Source organism: Sminthopsis crassicaudata, chromosome 5, assembly GCF_048593235.1.
Source record: "Sminthopsis crassicaudata isolate SCR6 chromosome 5, ASM4859323v1, whole genome shotgun sequence".
Classification (NCBI taxonomy): domain Eukaryota; kingdom Metazoa; phylum Chordata; class Mammalia; order Dasyuromorphia; family Dasyuridae; genus Sminthopsis; species Sminthopsis crassicaudata.
In genome coordinates, this window is record NC_133621.1 from 240,178,161 (window position 1) to 240,197,459 (window position 19,299).

Consider the following 19,299-nt stretch of genomic DNA (forward strand, 5'->3'; position numbering starts at 1 on the left):
TGAAGAGGGTGTGTAGTCTTGCTATCCAAGAACACCTTAAATATATGTTCATCCAGATTCACCAGGTTAAGGATTTTTTTTTATCCATAGTAACTTAACAGAACCCAACCAATAAGAAAATAAAGGGGTTATCATCTCCACTGATGGAAGGGCTAGTCAAATATATATAAGATATGTTGCCCAAGAAAATAATATAGTTTCCACATATTTAAATGTAGATTTCAGGGAATTGTGAATAAGTATTTCTAGGATGTTATCCTGCCTTCTTCAAGGGAGACTTTGATTCCTCCCCTGAGTAGAGTAGGACAAGGGCTATGAGACTGGAGTACTAGATCAGAATTATATCTATTTGTTTTCTAAATATTGCTAGATTAATTTTTTTGTAGAGATTCAAGCTTCTTCTTTGATCAATTGCATTAAAGGGTGTAACTTGTATCTGAAAGTGTGATCCTTTCCCATTAAATGGTACCTATACAAAAGATTATCACAAAGAGTGAGTAAATTTATTTATTTAAGCAGATAGCTAAATGGAGTATATATAGACAGAAGGTTTGGGTATAAGTTGACTTTGTTAGGATGATATTTTAAAAAACCCAAAATTTAGGGGTGAGAGAGGGATGTACTGGGAGAAGGGTGGAGGGAAAAGTAGAATGGGGAAAAGTATTTCACATCAAAAATGCATGAAGGAACTATTGCAGAAATGGGGATCATGAAAGGGGGAGGCAGGCAATGCTTGAACTTTACTCATCTCAGTTGGGTGTAGAAATCTATCTTACTTTATTGGGTAATAGGAGAAAAGAGAGATATAAGGTAAGGGAAGTGGTGGTTAGATGTAAAACATTTTTGAAGAGACAGAAGAAAAGAGAAGCAAAGATAGACAGAGAGAGACAGAAGGAGACAAATCTATCTTATCTTATTGGGAAGGAGGGGAAGAGGGAGAGAAGGTAAGGTGAATAGACTTATGGAAGGGAAAATGGGTGGGATAGTGCTCAAAACTACATCTTGCTAAAATATATCACAGATAAGTAATATTAACACAAAATATATGCCCAAATGGTATAACATGCAGTTTTTTAAAGGAGAATTTAAATGCTTTATGGAGGGAATAGACAATAATTCTCTCTCAGAACTAGATGAATTTAACTAAAAAAAACACAAGAAAGAAGCTAAAGAGATGAGTAGAATTTTAGAAAAAGTAGATATGATAGATCTCTAGAGAAAGGAGAATGGGAATAGAAAAGAATATACTTTTTCTAAACAATATATTGGTACCTGCTGAAAATTGGCCATATTTTAGGGCATAAAAACCTCACAATCAAATGCAGAAAAGCAGAAATATTAAAAACATCATTTTCAAGTGATAATGCCATGAAAATTAGACTCCATAAAGGACAGTAGAAAGATACATTAAAATTAATTGGAAAATAGGTAATCTAATCCTAAAGAATGAGTGGATCAAAAAATATAAACCTAATTGTTATAGGCTAGAACTCTACTTGAAACAAGGATTCTTACAAGGTGCTAACTCACTGGAATTGATAAAACAATGATTATCTAGTTTAGCATGATTAATAATAATAATTCTTTAGTTCAGTACATGAACTTAGTACTTATAGTTCTATAAGAGTGACTTCTATTCTGCAAGATTCACACCTATGATAATGTAATTATAATAGAGCATATAAGCTGGGACAAACTCAGCCAGATTCACTCCATCTCACACCACTGTGGTGGCTGTCCTGTCCTTCTGTATTTCCTCTGCTGAGACCAAGCTAGCCCGGGGCTCCAGGCAAAGAGACAGTAAAGAATTTGGACTTTAACATCTGGCTATTCTTGTGGCGATTAATCTGCTAAAACCAATGCTGGTCCATAGACCTCCAGAAAACCAACCTGAACACTATATTTTGGCGTCTGAATGTGGGACTAAGGATTTAAGTGCAGACTGACACGATCCTGAGTTCAGTGAAAAAGTCTCTGTGACCCAGAAATTAGGCTAAGTACAAAAATAGACAAGAAGTAAACTTAGTTAAGGGCCAAACTAGTATTTCAGCTGAAATGGGACAAATGTTTAGAAAGGAGCCTTTTCCACCTCAAGGAAAATGAATAAGTAGAAAGCATGGTTAGACTGATAAAAAAATAAGGTTTAATTGTAACTTGGGAACAGATCATTGGACTTTTAGAAAAATTACAGTACTTATTCCTTGGTTCTCTAAGGAAGAAGAATTAGATCCAGACAAGTGGAAGTAGGAGAGCAACTAAATAAATATTACAATGATAATGGTCCTGATTCAATTCCTAAAGAAACATTCTATACATATAACTTAATACAATTGGCTTTAGGAAATTACATAAGTTATAGAATAAGGAAAAAGAAGAAAGTGCAGCAGGGGGAGGATATTGACAAACTAGGTGAAAATCATGAAGAATTAGATAAGAATGGAGCTAAGTACAGTTCTGATGAAATTAAGGAGTGTGGTGCTTCACAGCAGGAGCCATTAGGGTACTCCCCATTCCCTGACCTACTCCCCTCAATTAACCCTTCATGGTTAGAGGAAGAAGGAGGAGGGGGAGGTGGCAGCACCACCTATGAAGCAGCCTATATCACGATTACAAACGGCACTAGTTAAAGCTAAAAAAGGACAGGATATATCTGATTTAATAGAAGCATATCTTGTTATTCAAGAGTTTGACTCTTCAGGTCAACAAAGAAGACACACTCCTTTTAATCTGAAAAAAAATCAAGGATTTGAAAAAGACTTGTACTTTTTATGGGTTTACATCATCTTATGTTAAAATGGTACTAGAGAATTTGGCTTATGAAATTTTAACCCCTATTGATTGGAAATCTATAGCAAGGACAAAACTTGTTGTGACTTTCTGAGCATAGTGAACTCTGTAGAATACAAGCCCAGTGAAAACTGAAGTTAATATACAAATCACCTTTGACCAACTAGCAGGTAAAGGTCAGTATGCAGACGCTTCATCACAGATTAATTACACTTTGATAGCATATGAGCAAATTGCTGCTGCTGCTATCAAAATATGGGGCACCCTCCCAGGAAAACAAGATAGAGGGGAAGCCTTCACGAAAATAGAGCAAGGTTCAAATGAACCCTTTGCTGGTTTCATGGGACATCTGCATACAGCTGTCGTATAAACTATTGGTGAAAATTCAGCAACAGGAATAATGATCAAACAACTTGCTAGAGAAAATGTTTGTAGAAGAATTATACTGGAACTACACAAGGATGCTCCTTTAAGGAGGAGATCATAAGATGCTGTGCCACAATGTGGGAATAAATGCCTTTTATACCCAGGCTATGATGCAAAACATAGGAAGACAGGGTCTCTCCTGACAACGGACTTCCAGAGAGACTCGTCAATTCTTTCAATGTGGTAAAGTGGAGCATCTGAAAGCTAAATGTAGGCATAAAGATAGAATGAGAAAATAGGATGGGAGAACAAGACCCAAAACCCTATGTCCAAAATGAAATAAGGGCTTCCACTGGGCCTCAGAATGTAGATTGACTCAGGGAAATGAGAGGTGGGGCCCAGCTCCAAGACCTCAAACACAAAATAGGTGGGGCATGATGGCAGCCAAATTTACACCCAGAGAGTCTTTAGAAGTTCAATACCCTAATATGATTGGTCAGCAGAGAAGCAAGCAGATGAGAGAAAGGGATTACAATTGGGAAGAATACAGATTTTTTTTTAACCTGACAGAAGGGCAGTGCCCAGTGCAAGCAGCTCCAATATAATTGCCAGGTGATGAGGAGAGATCCAGAAAGTGGTAAATAGAAGGGACTAGATAGGTGGATCTCTACAGATGGATAAAAAAAATCAAATGGGTGCCAATGAGCCATATTTGCCTTGTCCATCAGAGAGAGAGATAAAAAGAGAAAACCTTGAAACAAAGGAGAAGACCTAAGAAATATCTGACACTGAAAGAGCATGGCTGATAATGAGACTGTTATAGAACTTCAAAACCATTAGGAATCCAATGGTTCTCTGAGACATGATAAGACTATTGCAGGACTTCAAAACTTGCAGGAATCATGGGATTTCCTGACACATGAAGTAATGGACAATAGATTGGTTTTGGACTAATTCTAGGGCTTATGGATATGTATAATTCCTCATGTTAATTCATGTTATTTGTTACATCACTACTAGCCTGTGTTATATTGCTATGTGCTTGTGTAACATCTCCCATGTTGATGGATTTATGTGTACCTGTTTAAAGTGAGACTCTTCAGAAACCGGTAATCTGGTTTGATTCCTCATTTCTTTTGGTGTTTTCATTTCCCTTCTTGAGACATCAGGGAGGATGTGATCACTTCCTTTTATGGTGTTTTCACCTCCTTTTTCTGAGAAGTCAGGAAGGGCGTGATCAACTCCTTTTTGGGGTTTTCATCTCCCTGAGAAGTCAGATAACACACCAAAATTTATGGGATGCTGCTAACACAGTACTTAGGGAAATTTTTATAAAATGCTTTCAGCCAATAAAATAAAGATGAGATCAATGAATTGGACATTCAATTGGAAAAAAAAAAAACAATGAAAACAATAAATAAAAACCCCCTAATTAAAAACCAAAATGGAAACCTTGATCAAATGAGATGAATAAAATTGAAAACAAAAAAAATCATTGTACTAGTAAATAATTTTTTTTTTGGAAAAAACAGATAAGTCATTGGTTAATTTTAAAAAAAAACTGAAAAAGATGACTGTGACTAATGAAGATTAAAATTATAACAATTATTGGGAACTATTTTGCCAAATTACATGTCAATAAAACTAATAATCTAAGTAAAATGAACAGATATTTACAAAAATGTAAATTGCTAACTCCATAAGAAAAAAAAATTCTCAAGGGTCAGAAAGATTAACAAGTCAATTCTACAAAACATTTAAAGAAAAATTTATTACAATACTATATAAGCTATTTGAACATGTTGGTGAAAGAGTCTTACATCAAATTATTTTTACAACATATATATGATGCTTGTATCAAAATCAGGCAGAGCAAAAACAGAAAGAAAACTATAGGCTAATTTAAAAAAATGAATATTAATGCAAAAATTTTTAAAAAATTATTAAAGCTTTTTATTTTCAAAACATATGCATGGATAATTTTTCAATATCAATTGATATTGAAACCATATCAATAACAAAATTGACAAAAATCTATAATTTCAGTAGATACAAAACAAGCTTTTGCTTTTTGCAAAAAAAGAACCTATTCATGTTAAAAGAAAAAACATACTAGAGACCATAGGAGCAAATGGAGCTTACTTTAACAATGATAAGTAGCATTTATTTAAAATTATCAGCAAATTTTATTTGTAATGGACATAAGTTAGAAGTCTTCCCAATAAAATCAGGGTTGAAGCAAAGATGATCATTATCAACACTATTATTCAATATTATATTAGTTATAATAGCTATAGCAATAAGAGAAGAAAAAGAAATAAATTGAATGAGACTAGGCAATGAGGAAACAAAACTACCACTCATCGAATATATGATGTATTTTAGAGAATCCTAGAGAATTGATTTAAAAATTAGTTGATAAAAACATTTGGTATGGTGTTTACTACTCAACAACTCTAGGAGAAATTCCAGAAGCAGAATAGAGATCTGTATACAATATTTATTGATTTTACTTTGAATCAAGAGGACTTGTGGAAAATTATGTCAGAACTTAGGTTATCTAGAGAAATTCATCAGTATGGTTCTTAAGTTTTATGACAGCATGTTTGCCTGGGTTCTAAATCATGGACAATGCTCTTGAACTTTCCTAGTCACCAGTGAAGAGAAGCAAGGCTATGTGTTTGCTTTCATCCTTATTAGTATGATGTTTTCAGCAATGCTGTCAGAAGTCTTTAATGAAAATGAAAATGGCATCAAGTTCAGCTACCACACTGATAATAAACTATTTTACTTGAAAAAGCTACTGATAGATGATTTATTGTACATTCAATGAAGACTCTGAAGCTGAGATGTAAGTAAGAATCATTTCTCTACATCTTGTGCTAATTTTGCTTATAATTAAATTCAAGAAAACACAGGTTCTACATCGCCAGCACTGCATTATCCATAGAATGATCAGTTACAGAGAAATGTAATGTAATGGAAAAATTTTGAATCCTATTGATAAGTTTACTTACCTTAGCAGTATGCTTGCCAAAGATGTATGTACAAATGATGAGATTGACACACATATTGTCAGAGCTAGTCCAGTATTGGGAAAGACTAAAGAAAAGTATGGGAGAAAAGAGGTATTAGATTGCCTACAAAAACTGAAGTGCCTCAGAGCTTTTGTATTGATCTCCTTATATATGTCCATGAAACCTGGATAGTATGCTAGTGTCATACTAGAAAACTGAATTGGGTCATTTAAATTGTCTTAGGAAGATTTTTAAGATCACCTTGCAAGATAAGGTACTAGACATTGAGGTTATTTTTTAAGCGCAACTAGCAAGCATTCAAATTCTGATAGAATGCAACTCTGATAGGCTTGTTATGTTTTCAAATGCCAAATACATGTTTGACAAAAAATCTATTTTATTGAGAACATATAGTTGTTCACATGATAGTCAGAAGAAGTGATACAAGAACACTCTTAAGGTCTCTCAGAAGAACTTTGGAATTTATTGTGTGACATGTGAGATACTGGCAAAGGACCATATAGCATGACTTGCCCATATCAAAGAAAGCACTGTGCTCTATGAGGGAAAAAGAATTTCACAACTCAAAAGAAATATGGGATATGCAGATTTATTTATTTATTATTTTTAAAAAAAATTATAATTATTAAATTTTTTGACAGTATATATGCATGAGTAATTTTTTTAAAATTACATTATCCCTTGTATTCATTTTTTCAAATTTTCCCCTCCATCCCTGTACTCCCTCCCCTAGATGACAGGCAATCCCATACATTTTACATGTGTTACAGTATAACCTAGATACGATATATGTGTGTAAATCCAATTTTCTTGTTGCACGTTAAGTATTAAATTCCAAAGGTATAAGTAACCTGGGTAAATAGATAGTAGTGCTAACAATTTACATTCACTTCCCAGTGTTCCTTCTCTGAGTGTAGTTGTTTCTGTCCATCATTGATCAGCTGGAAGTGAGTTGGATCTTCTTTATGCTCAAGATATCCACTTCCATCAGAATACATCTTCATACAGCATTGTTGTTGAAGTGTACAGCGATCTTCTGGTTCTGTTCATTTCACTCAGCATCAGTTCATGCAAGTCTCTGCAAGCCTCTCGTCCTGCTGGTCATTTCTTACAGATCAATAATATTCCATATCCTTCATATACCATAATTTACCCAACCATTCTCCAATTGATGGACATCCATTCATCTTCCAGTTTCTAGCCACTATGAAAAGAGCTGCCACAAACATTTTGGCACATACTTTCCTTTCCCCTCTTTAGTATTTCTTTGGGATATAAGCCCAATAGTAGCAATGCTGGATCAAAGGATATGCACAGTTTGATAACTTTTTAGGCATAGTTCCAAATTGCTCTCCAGAATGGTTGGATTCTTTTACAACTCCACCAACAATGTATCAATGTCCCAGTTTTCCCACATCCCCTCCCTCATTCATCATTATTTGTTCCTGTCATCTTAGCCAATCTGACCGTTGTGTAAGTGGTATCTCAGAGTTGTCTTAATTTGCATTTCTCTGATCAGTAGTGATTTGGAACACTCTTTCATATGAGTGGATACAATTTCAATTTCATCATCTGAGAATTGTCTGTTCAGGGATATGCAGATTTAAAGATATCTCTATTCCAAATATTCATGTAACCTATTTTTGCCCAATTTATGGAAAAACCTTCTAAGCTCGTAGCTCTGATCTTAGTCAGCAGACACACTGTAGTTTGACTCCAACAAGATGATGTCCTTTTGGTCCTCTTTAGGAATGAAGAACAACCAACAACCAATGTATATCAAATTATTTAATTTGTCAGGAAGGGGAGAGAATCTGGAATTCAGAATTTTTAAAAATTGTTTTCCCATTCCCATTTCACAGTTTCAATTGGGAAAATTTAAAAACAAATAATGCAGATTAAATCTTTAAAAATAGTCTGGAGAAATGAGTTCTTAGCTTATTACTAATTAGCTATATGGCCCTTAGCAAATCATTTACCACCCCAGACTTCAGTTTCTTCACCCTTGAAATTAAGGAATATAATTAAATAATCTCAAAGATTTCAGCCCAATCTTTATAGGAAATTTATGAAATAGCTTTACTGAAAGGAAGAAGATTATTTTCATGTATGATTTTAGGAGGGGAATATGGGAAGGGAAGAAGTATACTTTTCTGACTAAAAAGCATTTTGAACATCATGGTGTGAAATTTCTACTTTCTCAGGTTGTATCCCCATCATGCAAGTGCCCTGAACAACCTTGGAACGCTGACCAAAGACAGGACAGAAGCAAAGGAATATTATCAAAGGGCTCTACAGCTAAATCCACAGCATAACCGGGCTCTTTTCAATCTTGGAAACCTATTAAAGTAAGTTAAATATTCTACCAGAAATTAAGTGACAATATAAGTATAATAATTCTTTTTATTTTGGAACTATAATATTTCATATATATGTATATATGCATATGCATACGTATATGTGTATGAGTATAAAATACATGTATTTTATTAATAATTTTAAGGTTTACATTATAATTATTTTTTTTTTCTTTTTCTTTTTTTTCCCCCTGAGGCTGGGGTTAAGTGACTTGCCCAAGGTCACACAGCTAGGAAGTGTTAAGTATCTAAGACCAGTTTTAAACTCGGGTCCTTCTGAATTCAAGTGGATACACTGGGCCACCTAGCTGCTCCCTACATTATAATTATTTCTGGACATACCATTCTCTCTCCACACCCCAAAGAACCCAAATTAAACTATATCTTATAACAAAGAAAAAAATAAGCATAATAACTGATGTATTCATTGTGCTATTATGTCCCCATCTGACTGTGGCTGTGATATTTTGTCTATGCTAATCCTTTACATTTTTCTGGGAGATGTGATACATGTTATGTTGCTTGTTTTCTGGGATGGAATTTGGTACTAAAATTACATAGACTTTGATTTCATTTTAATATTCATTTCATTGTTCTCTTAGTTCTGCCCTCTACTCTCAGTTCATACAAATTTTTAATGTCTCTTCCAATTATTAAAGAATAATATCCATGCATTTTCTTATAGTACAGTTTGTTTAGCCACTCTCCAGTAGATTGGCATCCACTTTAAGTCTAGTTCTTTGTTTATCACTATTTTAGTTAAAGCATATAGATATTCTTAGAGCTAAATGGTTAAAGTGTTCAAGTTTTCAATAGAAAACCTTATACCTTTTCTAATACACATCATGAAAACATTTCCAAAAACAGGCAGGTAGTCAAGTCTTAATATTCATCCATCTTTCTGATTAACAACTGATGATGATGGAGCTGTTTATATCACTATGTTAGTGAAAAGGGGGATTAAATCAAGCAAGTATGGAAAGAAGGAAATAGAAAGGATGTCATTAAAGAACATACTTATTTTGGGAGAAGGAGAAATATAGGTAAGGAACAAAGACCTTTTATTGCCTTTTTTTTTTCATGCCTCATTTTTCCAGTCTATTTCTTGGCTTTGAACTTTATATTAAAGTTGGGCTCTGATTCAGAACAGAAGGGAGTACAAGGGATAATGTTGTAAAAAATTACCTATGCATATGCACTGTCAAAAATGTTATAATTATAAAGTTAATAAAAAATAAAAATAAAAATAAAGTTAAAAAAATAAAGTTAAAAAAAATAAAGTTGGGCTCCGTTCACATAAGTATGTGGAGGCACTGCCCCAAACTTTTCTAGATTTCTGTACTCATAAATTTTTCTGGGGGTCTGCAAACTTTTGGTGCTTCCAAGATGGTGTTAATTGAGAAGAGATATGGCCGTTATTGTGGTGTACACTTTGGTCTTTACCAGGAAGGGTCTTTGCTTTTTAAAGTCACAAGTACTTCTGCTCTCCTTGGCCTTTAACTGACCAAATCTGCTGAAAGCTCTCCTGCAGCTACAAGTGATTTTCTTCTTTAGAACTGTGAACAGGGTCCTTTTTCATTGATCACAAATATTCCTCTTACTCTGGAATTGTGACTTGGAATTATATGTTGGCAGTAAGGTTTTCAGTTGATACCAGCTGCACCCAGTGTCAGCAAAGGAGCCCCCTGTAATTGCTTTTGGATCAGTTTTCTGACACTCCCCTCACCTCCTGAGTCTCAGTCTGTGCTGAAACTTTCTGAAACTCTTACTGTTGCTGTCATGGCTGCCATTCAGACTCACCACTATAGCATTATAGTATTATAGACCCCTTCTGCTATCCTCCTATATTGTCTTAAGTTGAAATATTTCTCACTCAGACCTTTTATTTGCCTTGCTACTCCAGAATTTGATTTGAGGCATTGTTTAAATATTATTTGGAGAGAAATATTGAGTTTGGCTGGGTTGTTGCTTCTACTTTGCCATCTTGTCTTTATCCCCAAATATTGGCTTCAAATTTTCATATATATATATGCTACACGTTTTAGAATTAGCTTTACTGCGCAAAGCAAAGCATATTTTATTTGTGAAATAGTGTTGAGATTGTTTCTTATCTTTTTGAATCTTAAAAGTTCATTAGAAAGAAAAAATTTAAAAAGCATTATATTATTGACATTTTTTGTTAAAATCATCTCAGCTCCTCATCTGAACATGAGTTAGTTGTTTTGAAATAAAATATATTGTGAAATCTTTTGGTGTGTAAGGGAAATAACTTTTCACAAGCCTTGTACTTTTCCATTATAAATGCAATAAATATTATTACCAAGGCCAGAAGACAGATTTGTACAGGAAGCACTGTGGGTGACAGTTGTACTTTCATGAACTTGTGGCTTTGTTTACATTCTCTTTGAGGAAAAAAAAGTCATCATGTTTTCTCTTTTATAAACATTTCCAAGCGAGAATGGTTAAATAGTTCAGGCTGTGTTTTCAATTGAAAGAATTGCCAGTAGTCTCCCCTGTGATGCAAATAACCCCACCCTCTTAGCCTTCAGTATTTTGCCACTGTAGGTAAAATCTGACCCCTTTAAATTTTTTCAGTCTTTCAAACTTCTGTATCTTTTAGGTAATGTGAAATTGGCATTGGAAATAATTCAGGAAAATATTGAATGATAAAACATTTCAATTAACATAAGAGAATTGTAGTCATAAATCTGAAAGAGATTTTAAAGGTAATTCAATCCAATGGCCTCTTTTTTCTTTTTTTTATATTATTATAGCTTTTTATTCATAAAACAAATGTATAAGTAATTTTTCAACACTGACCCTTGCACAACCTTCTGTTTCAATTTTTCCCCTCCTTTCCCTCATCCCCTCCCCAGATGGTAGATAGTCCAATACATGTTAAATATGTTAAAGTATATGTTAAATCCAATATAAGTATACATATTTATACAGTTATCTTGCTTCATAAGGAAAACCACATCTTGAAAGAAAGAAAAAACCTGAGAAGGAAAACAAAAATGCAAGCAAACAATAATAGAAAGAATGGAAATGCTATATTGTGGTCCACACTCATTTCCCATAGTTCTCTCTCTAGGGGTAGCTTATTCTCTTCTTTACTGAACAATAGAAACCGGTTTGAATCATCTCATTGTTTAAGAAAGCCACATCCATCAGAGTTGATCATTGTATAGTCTTGTTGTTGCTGTGAACAACTCCTGGTTCTGCTCATTTCACTTAGCATCAGTTCATGTAAGTCTTTCCAGGCTTCTCTGAACTCATCCTGCTGGTCATTTCTTACAGAACAATAATATTCCATAACATATGCCACAGTTTATTCAGCCATTCTCCAATTGATGGACATCCATTCAATTTCCAGTTTCTACCACTACAAAAAGGGTTGCCACAAACATTTTTGCACATGTAGGTCCCTTTCCCTCCTTTAAGATCTCTTTGTGATATAAGCCCAGTAAAAACACTACAGTTTGATAATCCTTTGGGCACAGTGCCAAATTGCTCTCCACAATGGTTGGATCAGTTCACAACTTCACCAGCAATGTATTACTTTCGCAGATTTCCCACAACATTCATCATCAACTTTTCCTGTTGTCTTAGTCAGTCTGAGAGTTGTGTAGTGGTACCTCAGAGTTGTTTTAATTTGCATTTCTCTGATCAGTAGTGATTTAGAGAACCGTTTCATATGACTAGAAATGGTTTTAATTTCTTTATCTGAAAATTGCCTGTTCATATCCTTTGAACATTTTTAAACTGGAGAATGGCTTGAATTCTTAAAAAATTTGAGTAAATTCTCTACATATTTTAGAAATGAGGCCTTTATCCTTGTAAAAATGTTTTCCCAATTTATTGCTTCTCTTCTAAATCTTGTCTCCATTAATTTTGTTTGTACAACACTTTTTAACTTAATATCAAAATTGTCTATTTGGTGTTCAATAATGAACTCCAGTTCTTTGGTCACAAATTCCTTCCTTCTCCACAGATCTAAGAGAGAAACAATCCCATGTTCTTCTAATTTGTTTATAATATCAGTCTTTATGTCCAGATCATAATACCTAACACCATTAGGTATTGGGTTAATGCTTAGTTTCTACCATACTGATTTCCAATTTTCTCAGCACTCTTTGTCAGATAGTGAGTTCTTATTCCAAAAGCTGGGATCTTTGGGTTTGTCAAACACTAGATTATTATAGTCTTTAACTATTTTGTCCTGTCCTTTGTCCTAATCTATTCCAGTGATTGACTATTTCTTAGTCAGTACCAAATAATCCTACCTTCTTTAAGAAGTCTTAATGATTGTCCATGATTTTAGTTGTTGTTTAGTCATTTCAGTGAAGTCTATTTTTCATGACCCTCTGTAGCAAAGATACAAGAGTGCTTTGCTATTTCCTTCCTATTGGTTTTTGGAAACTTTGTGAAATAGCAATTAAAAAAAAGTTACACAGCAATCCAAATTCATGCCTACATTTGTCTGTCTCCATAAGACTCACTTAATCATTTTGTTTCTGAAATTGGCATTTGTTCCATTATTCCAAGTTCCCAAATCTTCCCCCCTCAAGAGAGCATCTGTTTTCAGTTTATTAAAATGTGTCATGAAATCATAGACAAGAAGTCTAAAAGTTTTTCTAAACTGACAGACTAACAAGTTATTAATTATTTGTTGAAAGAAAAAATGTGGTGTGAATATCTCATATCATTTAAATAGAACCATAAAAAAAGAGTGATGCAAATGTTTTTACTTAACTAACATATGGAGAAAATATTCCTGTCATTGCATGAATGAGGATAAAGTACCTCCCTGTAAAGCCACAGATTTTGACAATAGAAACTTATTCTTTACAAATGAGAGTTTCTAGGTTATCTTAGGCAAATGAAATACTCATTGTGTTTGGAAATGACAATATCTTTTCTTTCAATATCAAATGATCTGATTGTTTTTCAGAAGGGATTTATAGCATTCTTTTAAGCAATTTCTAAATTGGAAATATTATGTGTGGCTAATCAACTGGGTTGAAACTATACAGATCTGTTTATATGTCTGTAGGTGTGTATATATATACATAGGTGTATATATGTATAATCTGTATAAAGTATATAAAATTGTATAATTGATTAAATTACATTATTTAGATTGATTAAGTCAAGCTTTTTCTGTGTGATGGCAAAAAGCAAACTGTGGATTTGATTAATTCCTAATTGAGAAAAATGAAATCCTCTAATATAATCCTTTTTGATGAGAAAACTAAGCTCCAATAGATTAAATGACAATTACAAGCACAGAAAGTAGCAGAGATAAGATTTGAATCCAGTTCCATAACTCCAATAGATTATCTCAGTTGTCCTTCCCAATTTATTTCTAGAATTCTAAAAGTTCTTTGATTATAGAACACTTATAGGTTATTAGAAATGGAAACAGAAAATAAATGATTAATCCAAAAATAGGAAGTAGCTTTCCCTTGAACCATACCCATGTATATAACAACAACAACAAAAAAAGGTATTATAACATGAATTTTGTTTGTCTTACACAAGACTTGCAGTTACTCATTTTCTCTTGTTTGGATCTTTGCACACTCAGCCATTCATTTGATCAATAAGAATTTATTAAGCATTTAATATGATCACTGGGCTAAGCTGAGAATACAAATATCAAAATCAAATCAATACCTATAGGAAAAAATGCAAAGCATAACTTAACAGATTTATTCAGTGACTAAATGCCTAAATGATATGCTGGACATATTCGAAGACTATCACTTCAGTATAAGTATATCTATCATGTCCAAGCAAGCATAACACACACACAGCCCAAGCTGTATACCAGAATGTATACCAGAATGCTGGCAGATATAGCTAATAAATATGAGATTATACCCAATGTGTTCAAAAGAAAAGTGTTAATAACTCATGCTGCTTATTTGGAGAATACAAGCCTCGCAAATCTTTCAAACTTTTCTACAGTGACTTTTTATGTCAAAAAGGAAAGAACAAGGACATAAGTCATGTCCTAGGGATGGTTGATCATTTTATCAGGTACGCAGTCATACCCAATAAATAAAGAATGCTTCTATAATTGCAAAAATGGTAGAGAGACATATTTCTCATTATACAGATTTTTTCTAGTATCTATTTTAGCCAAGGAAGAGATTTGAAAGCTATTCAACCGTGTACCAACATAAGGTCGAAATGGGTTCCTGATTTAGACATAAAGAGTGATATTATAAGCAAATTATAAGAACAAAGGATAGTTTACCTCTCAAATTTGTGAAGAAAGTAGGACTTTGTGGCCAAAGAAGAACTGGAGTACATCACTCAATACAAAATAGATAATTTTGATTAAGTTAAAAAGTTTTTGTACAAACAAAACCAATGGAGACAAGATTAGAAGCGAAGCAATAAACTGGGGAAAATGTTTACATTCAAGGGTTCTGATAAAGGCCTCATTTCTAAAATATAGAGAGAATTAACTCAAATTTATAAGAATTCAAGTCATTCTCCAATTGATAAATGGTCAAAGGATATGAACAGACAATTTTTAGGTGAAGAAATTGAAACTATTTCTAGTCATATGAAAAGGTGCTCTAAATCATTATTGATCAGAGAAATGCAAATTAAGACAACTCTGAGATACCACTACACACCTCTCAGATTGGCTAAGAGGGAATGTGGGGAAAGTGGGATACTACTACATTGTTGGTGGAGCTGTAAACTGATTCAACCATTCTGGAGAACAATTTGGAACTATGCGCAAAGGAATACCAAACTGTGCATATTCTTTGATCCAACAGTATTTCTATTGAGCTTATATCCCAAAAAGATTATAAAGAAGGGAAAGAGAACCATATGTTCAAAAATGTTTATGGCATTTTTTGTAGTGGCAAAACTGGAAACTGAGTGGATGTCTATCAGTTGGAGTTATATTCCTCTATAATAAATGATCAGCAGGATGATTTCAGAAAGGTCAGGAAAGACACTGATACTAAGTGAAGTGAAAAAAACCAGTAGATTATCGTACATGGCAACAAGAAGATTACACAATGATCAATTTTGACGGACATGGCTTTTCTGAACAGTGAGATGATTCAGGCCAGTTCCAATGATCTTATGATTAAAAAAAGCCATCTACACCCAGAGAGAGGAGTGTGGGAACTAAATATGGACCACAATGTAGTATTTTCACTTTTTGGTTGTTGTTTGCTTGCATTTTGTTTTCTTTCTCATTTTCTTACTTTTTGATATATCTTGTGCAGCAGATTATTGTGAAAATATGCATAGAAAAATTCCATGTTTCACATATATTGAATTAATTGTCATCTAGGAGAGGGGGTGAGGAAAGGGAGGGAAAAAACTTGGAACACAAGATTTTGCAAGGGTGAATGTTGAAAATTATCCATGCATATGTTTTGAAAATAAAAAACTTTAATTAAAAAAATGCATGCTTAATTGAATCAGAGTAACATTATAATTCATACATTTTGTATGTGTATAGATAAGAAACGTTACATGTAATTCATATACTTTAAATATATTGTTATATGTAATTCATATACTTTAAATATATATTTTTCTTTTTAAAAATTTATTAATTTTATAATTATAACTTTTTTTTTGATAGTACATATGCATAGGTAATTTTTTACAACATTATCCCTTGCACTCACTTCTGTTCCAAATTTTCCCCTCCTTCCCTCCACCCCTTCCCCTAGATGGCAGGGAGTCTTATACATGTTAGATATGTTATAGTATATCCTAGATACAATATATGTGTGTGCAGAACCTAATTTCTTGTTGCACAGGAAGAATTGGATTCAGAAGGCAAAAATAACCTGGGAAGAAAAACAAAAATGCAGACAGTTTACACTCATTTCCCAGTTTTCCTTCTTTGGGTATAGCTGATTTTGTCCATCATTGATCATTTGGAAGTGAATTAGATCTTCTCTTTGTTGAAGATATCCACTTCCATCAGAGTATATCCTCATACAGTATTGTTGTTGAAGTGTATAATGATCTCCTGGTTCTGCTCATTTCACTCAGCATCAGTTCATGTAAGTCTCTCCAAGCCTCTCTATATTCATCCTGCTGGTCATTTCTTACAGAATAATAATATTCCATAACATTCATATACTACAATTTACTAAGCCATTCTCCAATTGATAGGCTTCCATTCATTTTCCAGTTTCTAGCGACTACAAAAAGGGCTGCCACAAACATTTTGGCCCTTTCCCTTCTTTAGTATTTCTTTGGGATATAAGCCCAGTAGTAGCACTGCTGGATCAAAGGGTATGCACAATTTGATAACTTTTTCGGCATAGTTCCAAATTGCTCTCCAGAATGGCTGGATCCTTTCACAACTCCACCAACAGTGCATCAGTGTCCCAGTTTTCCCACATCCCCTCCAACATTCATCATTATTATTTCCTGTCATCTTAGCCAATCTGACAAGTGTATAGTGGCATCTCAGAGTTGTCTTAATTTGCATTTCTCTAATCAGTAGTGATTTGCAACACTCTTTCATAAGAGTGGATATAGTTTCAATTTCATCATCTGAAAATTGTCTGTTCATATCCTTTGACCATTTATCAATTGGAGAATGGTTTGCTTTCTTATAAATTAGAGTCAGTTCTCTATATATTTTGGAAATAAGGCCTTTATCAGGACCTTTAAATGTAAAAATATTTTCCCAATTTGTTACTTCCCTTCTAATCTTGTTTGCATTAGTCTTGTTTGTACAAAAGCTTTTTAATTTGGTGTAATCAAAATTTTCTATTTTGTGATCAATAATTATCTTAGTTCTCCTTTGGTCATAAATTTCCTTCTTCCTCCACAAGTCTGAGAGGTAAACTATCCTAAAATATTTGGAAATCCATCTACCAAAGAAAAGTCAGGAATTATATGAGCAAAATTGCAAAACACTTGCCACAAAAATTAAGTCAAATTTAAATAATTGGAAAAATACTAAGTGCTTGAAATTGTCGTCTTTATTATATTCACTTGGCCTATCCAAGAACACTTAGTATTATGTATGATGCTTACTGATGGCTTTAAATATATACTCCTGACTATTTTAAGGAATAGTCCATTTATTCCTATACTCTCAAGTGTTTTTAGTAGGAATGGATGTTGTATTTTATCAAATGCTTTTTCTGCATCTATTGAGATGATCATATGGTTTTTGTTAATTTGATTATTAATATGCCCAATTATACTAATAGTTTTCCTAATATTAAACTAGCCGTGCATTCCTGGTATAAATCCTACTTGGTCATGGTGTATTATCCTGGGGATGATTTTCTGTAGTCTTTTTGCTTATGTTTTATTTAAGGTTTTTGCATCAATATTCATTAGGGAGATTGCTCTTTAATCTTTCTCTGTTTTCAACCTCCCTGGTTTAGGTATCAGTACCATGTCTGTGTCATAAAAGGAATTTGGTAGGACTCCTTCATCCCCTATTTTTTCAAATAGTTTATATAGCATTGGGGTTAATTGTTCTTTAAATGTTTGGTAGAATTCACATGTAAAGCCATTTAGTCCTGGGGATTCTTTCTTAGGGAGGATGGTTAATAGCTTGTTCTATTTCTTTTTCTAAGATGGGACTGTTTAACCAATTTACTTCTTCATCTGTTAATCTGGGCAAGCTATATTTTTGAAGGTATTCTTCCATTTCCTTTAAGTTACCAAATTTATTGGCATAAAGTTGGGCAAAGTAACTCCTAATTATTGCTCTAATTTCCTCTTCTTTAGTAGTGAGTTCTCCCTTTTCATTTTTAAGACTAACAATTTGATTTTCCTCTTTCCTTTTTTTAATCAAATTTACAAAGGGTTTGTCTATTTTGTTGGTTTTTTTCATAGAATCATTTCTTAGTTTTATTAATCAATTCAATAGTTTTTTTACTTTCAATTTTATTAATCTCTCCTTTTATTTTTAGAATTTCAAGTTTCGTGTTTGTCTGGGGGTTTTTAATTTGTTCCTTTTCTAGCTTTTTTAGTTGCAAGCTCAATTCATTGACCTTCTCTTTCTCTATTTTATGCAAGTAGGCCTCTAGAGATATAAAATTTTCCCTTATTACTGCTTTGGCTGCATCCCACACATTTTGCTATGATGTTTCCTTATTGTCATATTCTTGAGTGAAGTTATTATGTCTATGATTTGCTGTTTCAACCAATCATTCTTTAGTATGAGATTATTTAGTTTCCAATTATTTTTTGGTCTATTTTCCCCTGGCTTTTTATTGAATGTACTTTTCATTGCATCATGGTCTGAAAAGGATGCATTTACTATTTCTGCCTTACTGTATTTTATTTTGAGGTTTTTATGTCCTAATATATGGTCAATTTTTGTATAGTATCCATGAACTGCTGAGAAGAAAGTGTATTCCTTTCTGTCTCCATTTAGTTTTCTCCAAAGATCTATCATATCAAACTTTTCTAGTATTCTATTTACCTCTTTGACTTCTTATTTATTTTGTGGTTTGATTTATCTTATTCTGAGAGTGCCAGGTTGAGATCTCCCACTATTATAGTTTTGCTATTTCTTTTTCCAGCTCTTTTAATTTGTCTTTTAAGAATTTAGATCCTATACCACTTGGTGTATATATGTTTAATATTGATATTGCTTCATTATCTATGCTACCCTTTAGCAAGATATAGTGCCCTTTCTTATCTCTTTTAATTAGGTCAATTTTTGCTTTTGCTTGATCTGAGATCAGGATGGCTATTCCTACTTTTTTGACTTTACCTGA

At 33.3% G+C, this 19,299-nt stretch overlaps 1 protein-coding gene across 6 annotated transcripts in view; it reads left to right on the forward strand.

Annotated features, from left to right (window-relative positions):
* TMTC1 (transmembrane O-mannosyltransferase targeting cadherins 1) overlaps positions 1-19,299 on the forward strand; it is a 318,149-nt gene that overhangs the window by 239,064 nt on the left and 59,786 nt on the right. For 5 of the 6 annotated variants that reach the window (XM_074270645.1, XM_074270646.1, XM_074270644.1 and 2 more), the window contains one exon: positions 8,396-8,539. The exons of the other annotated variant lie outside the window; for it this stretch is intronic. In XM_074270645.1, the coding sequence (XP_074126746.1) occupies positions 8,396-8,539 (144 nt within the window). The remainder of the gene's footprint in view (positions 1-8,395; positions 8,540-19,299) is intronic. 6 annotated transcript variants of the gene reach the window in all.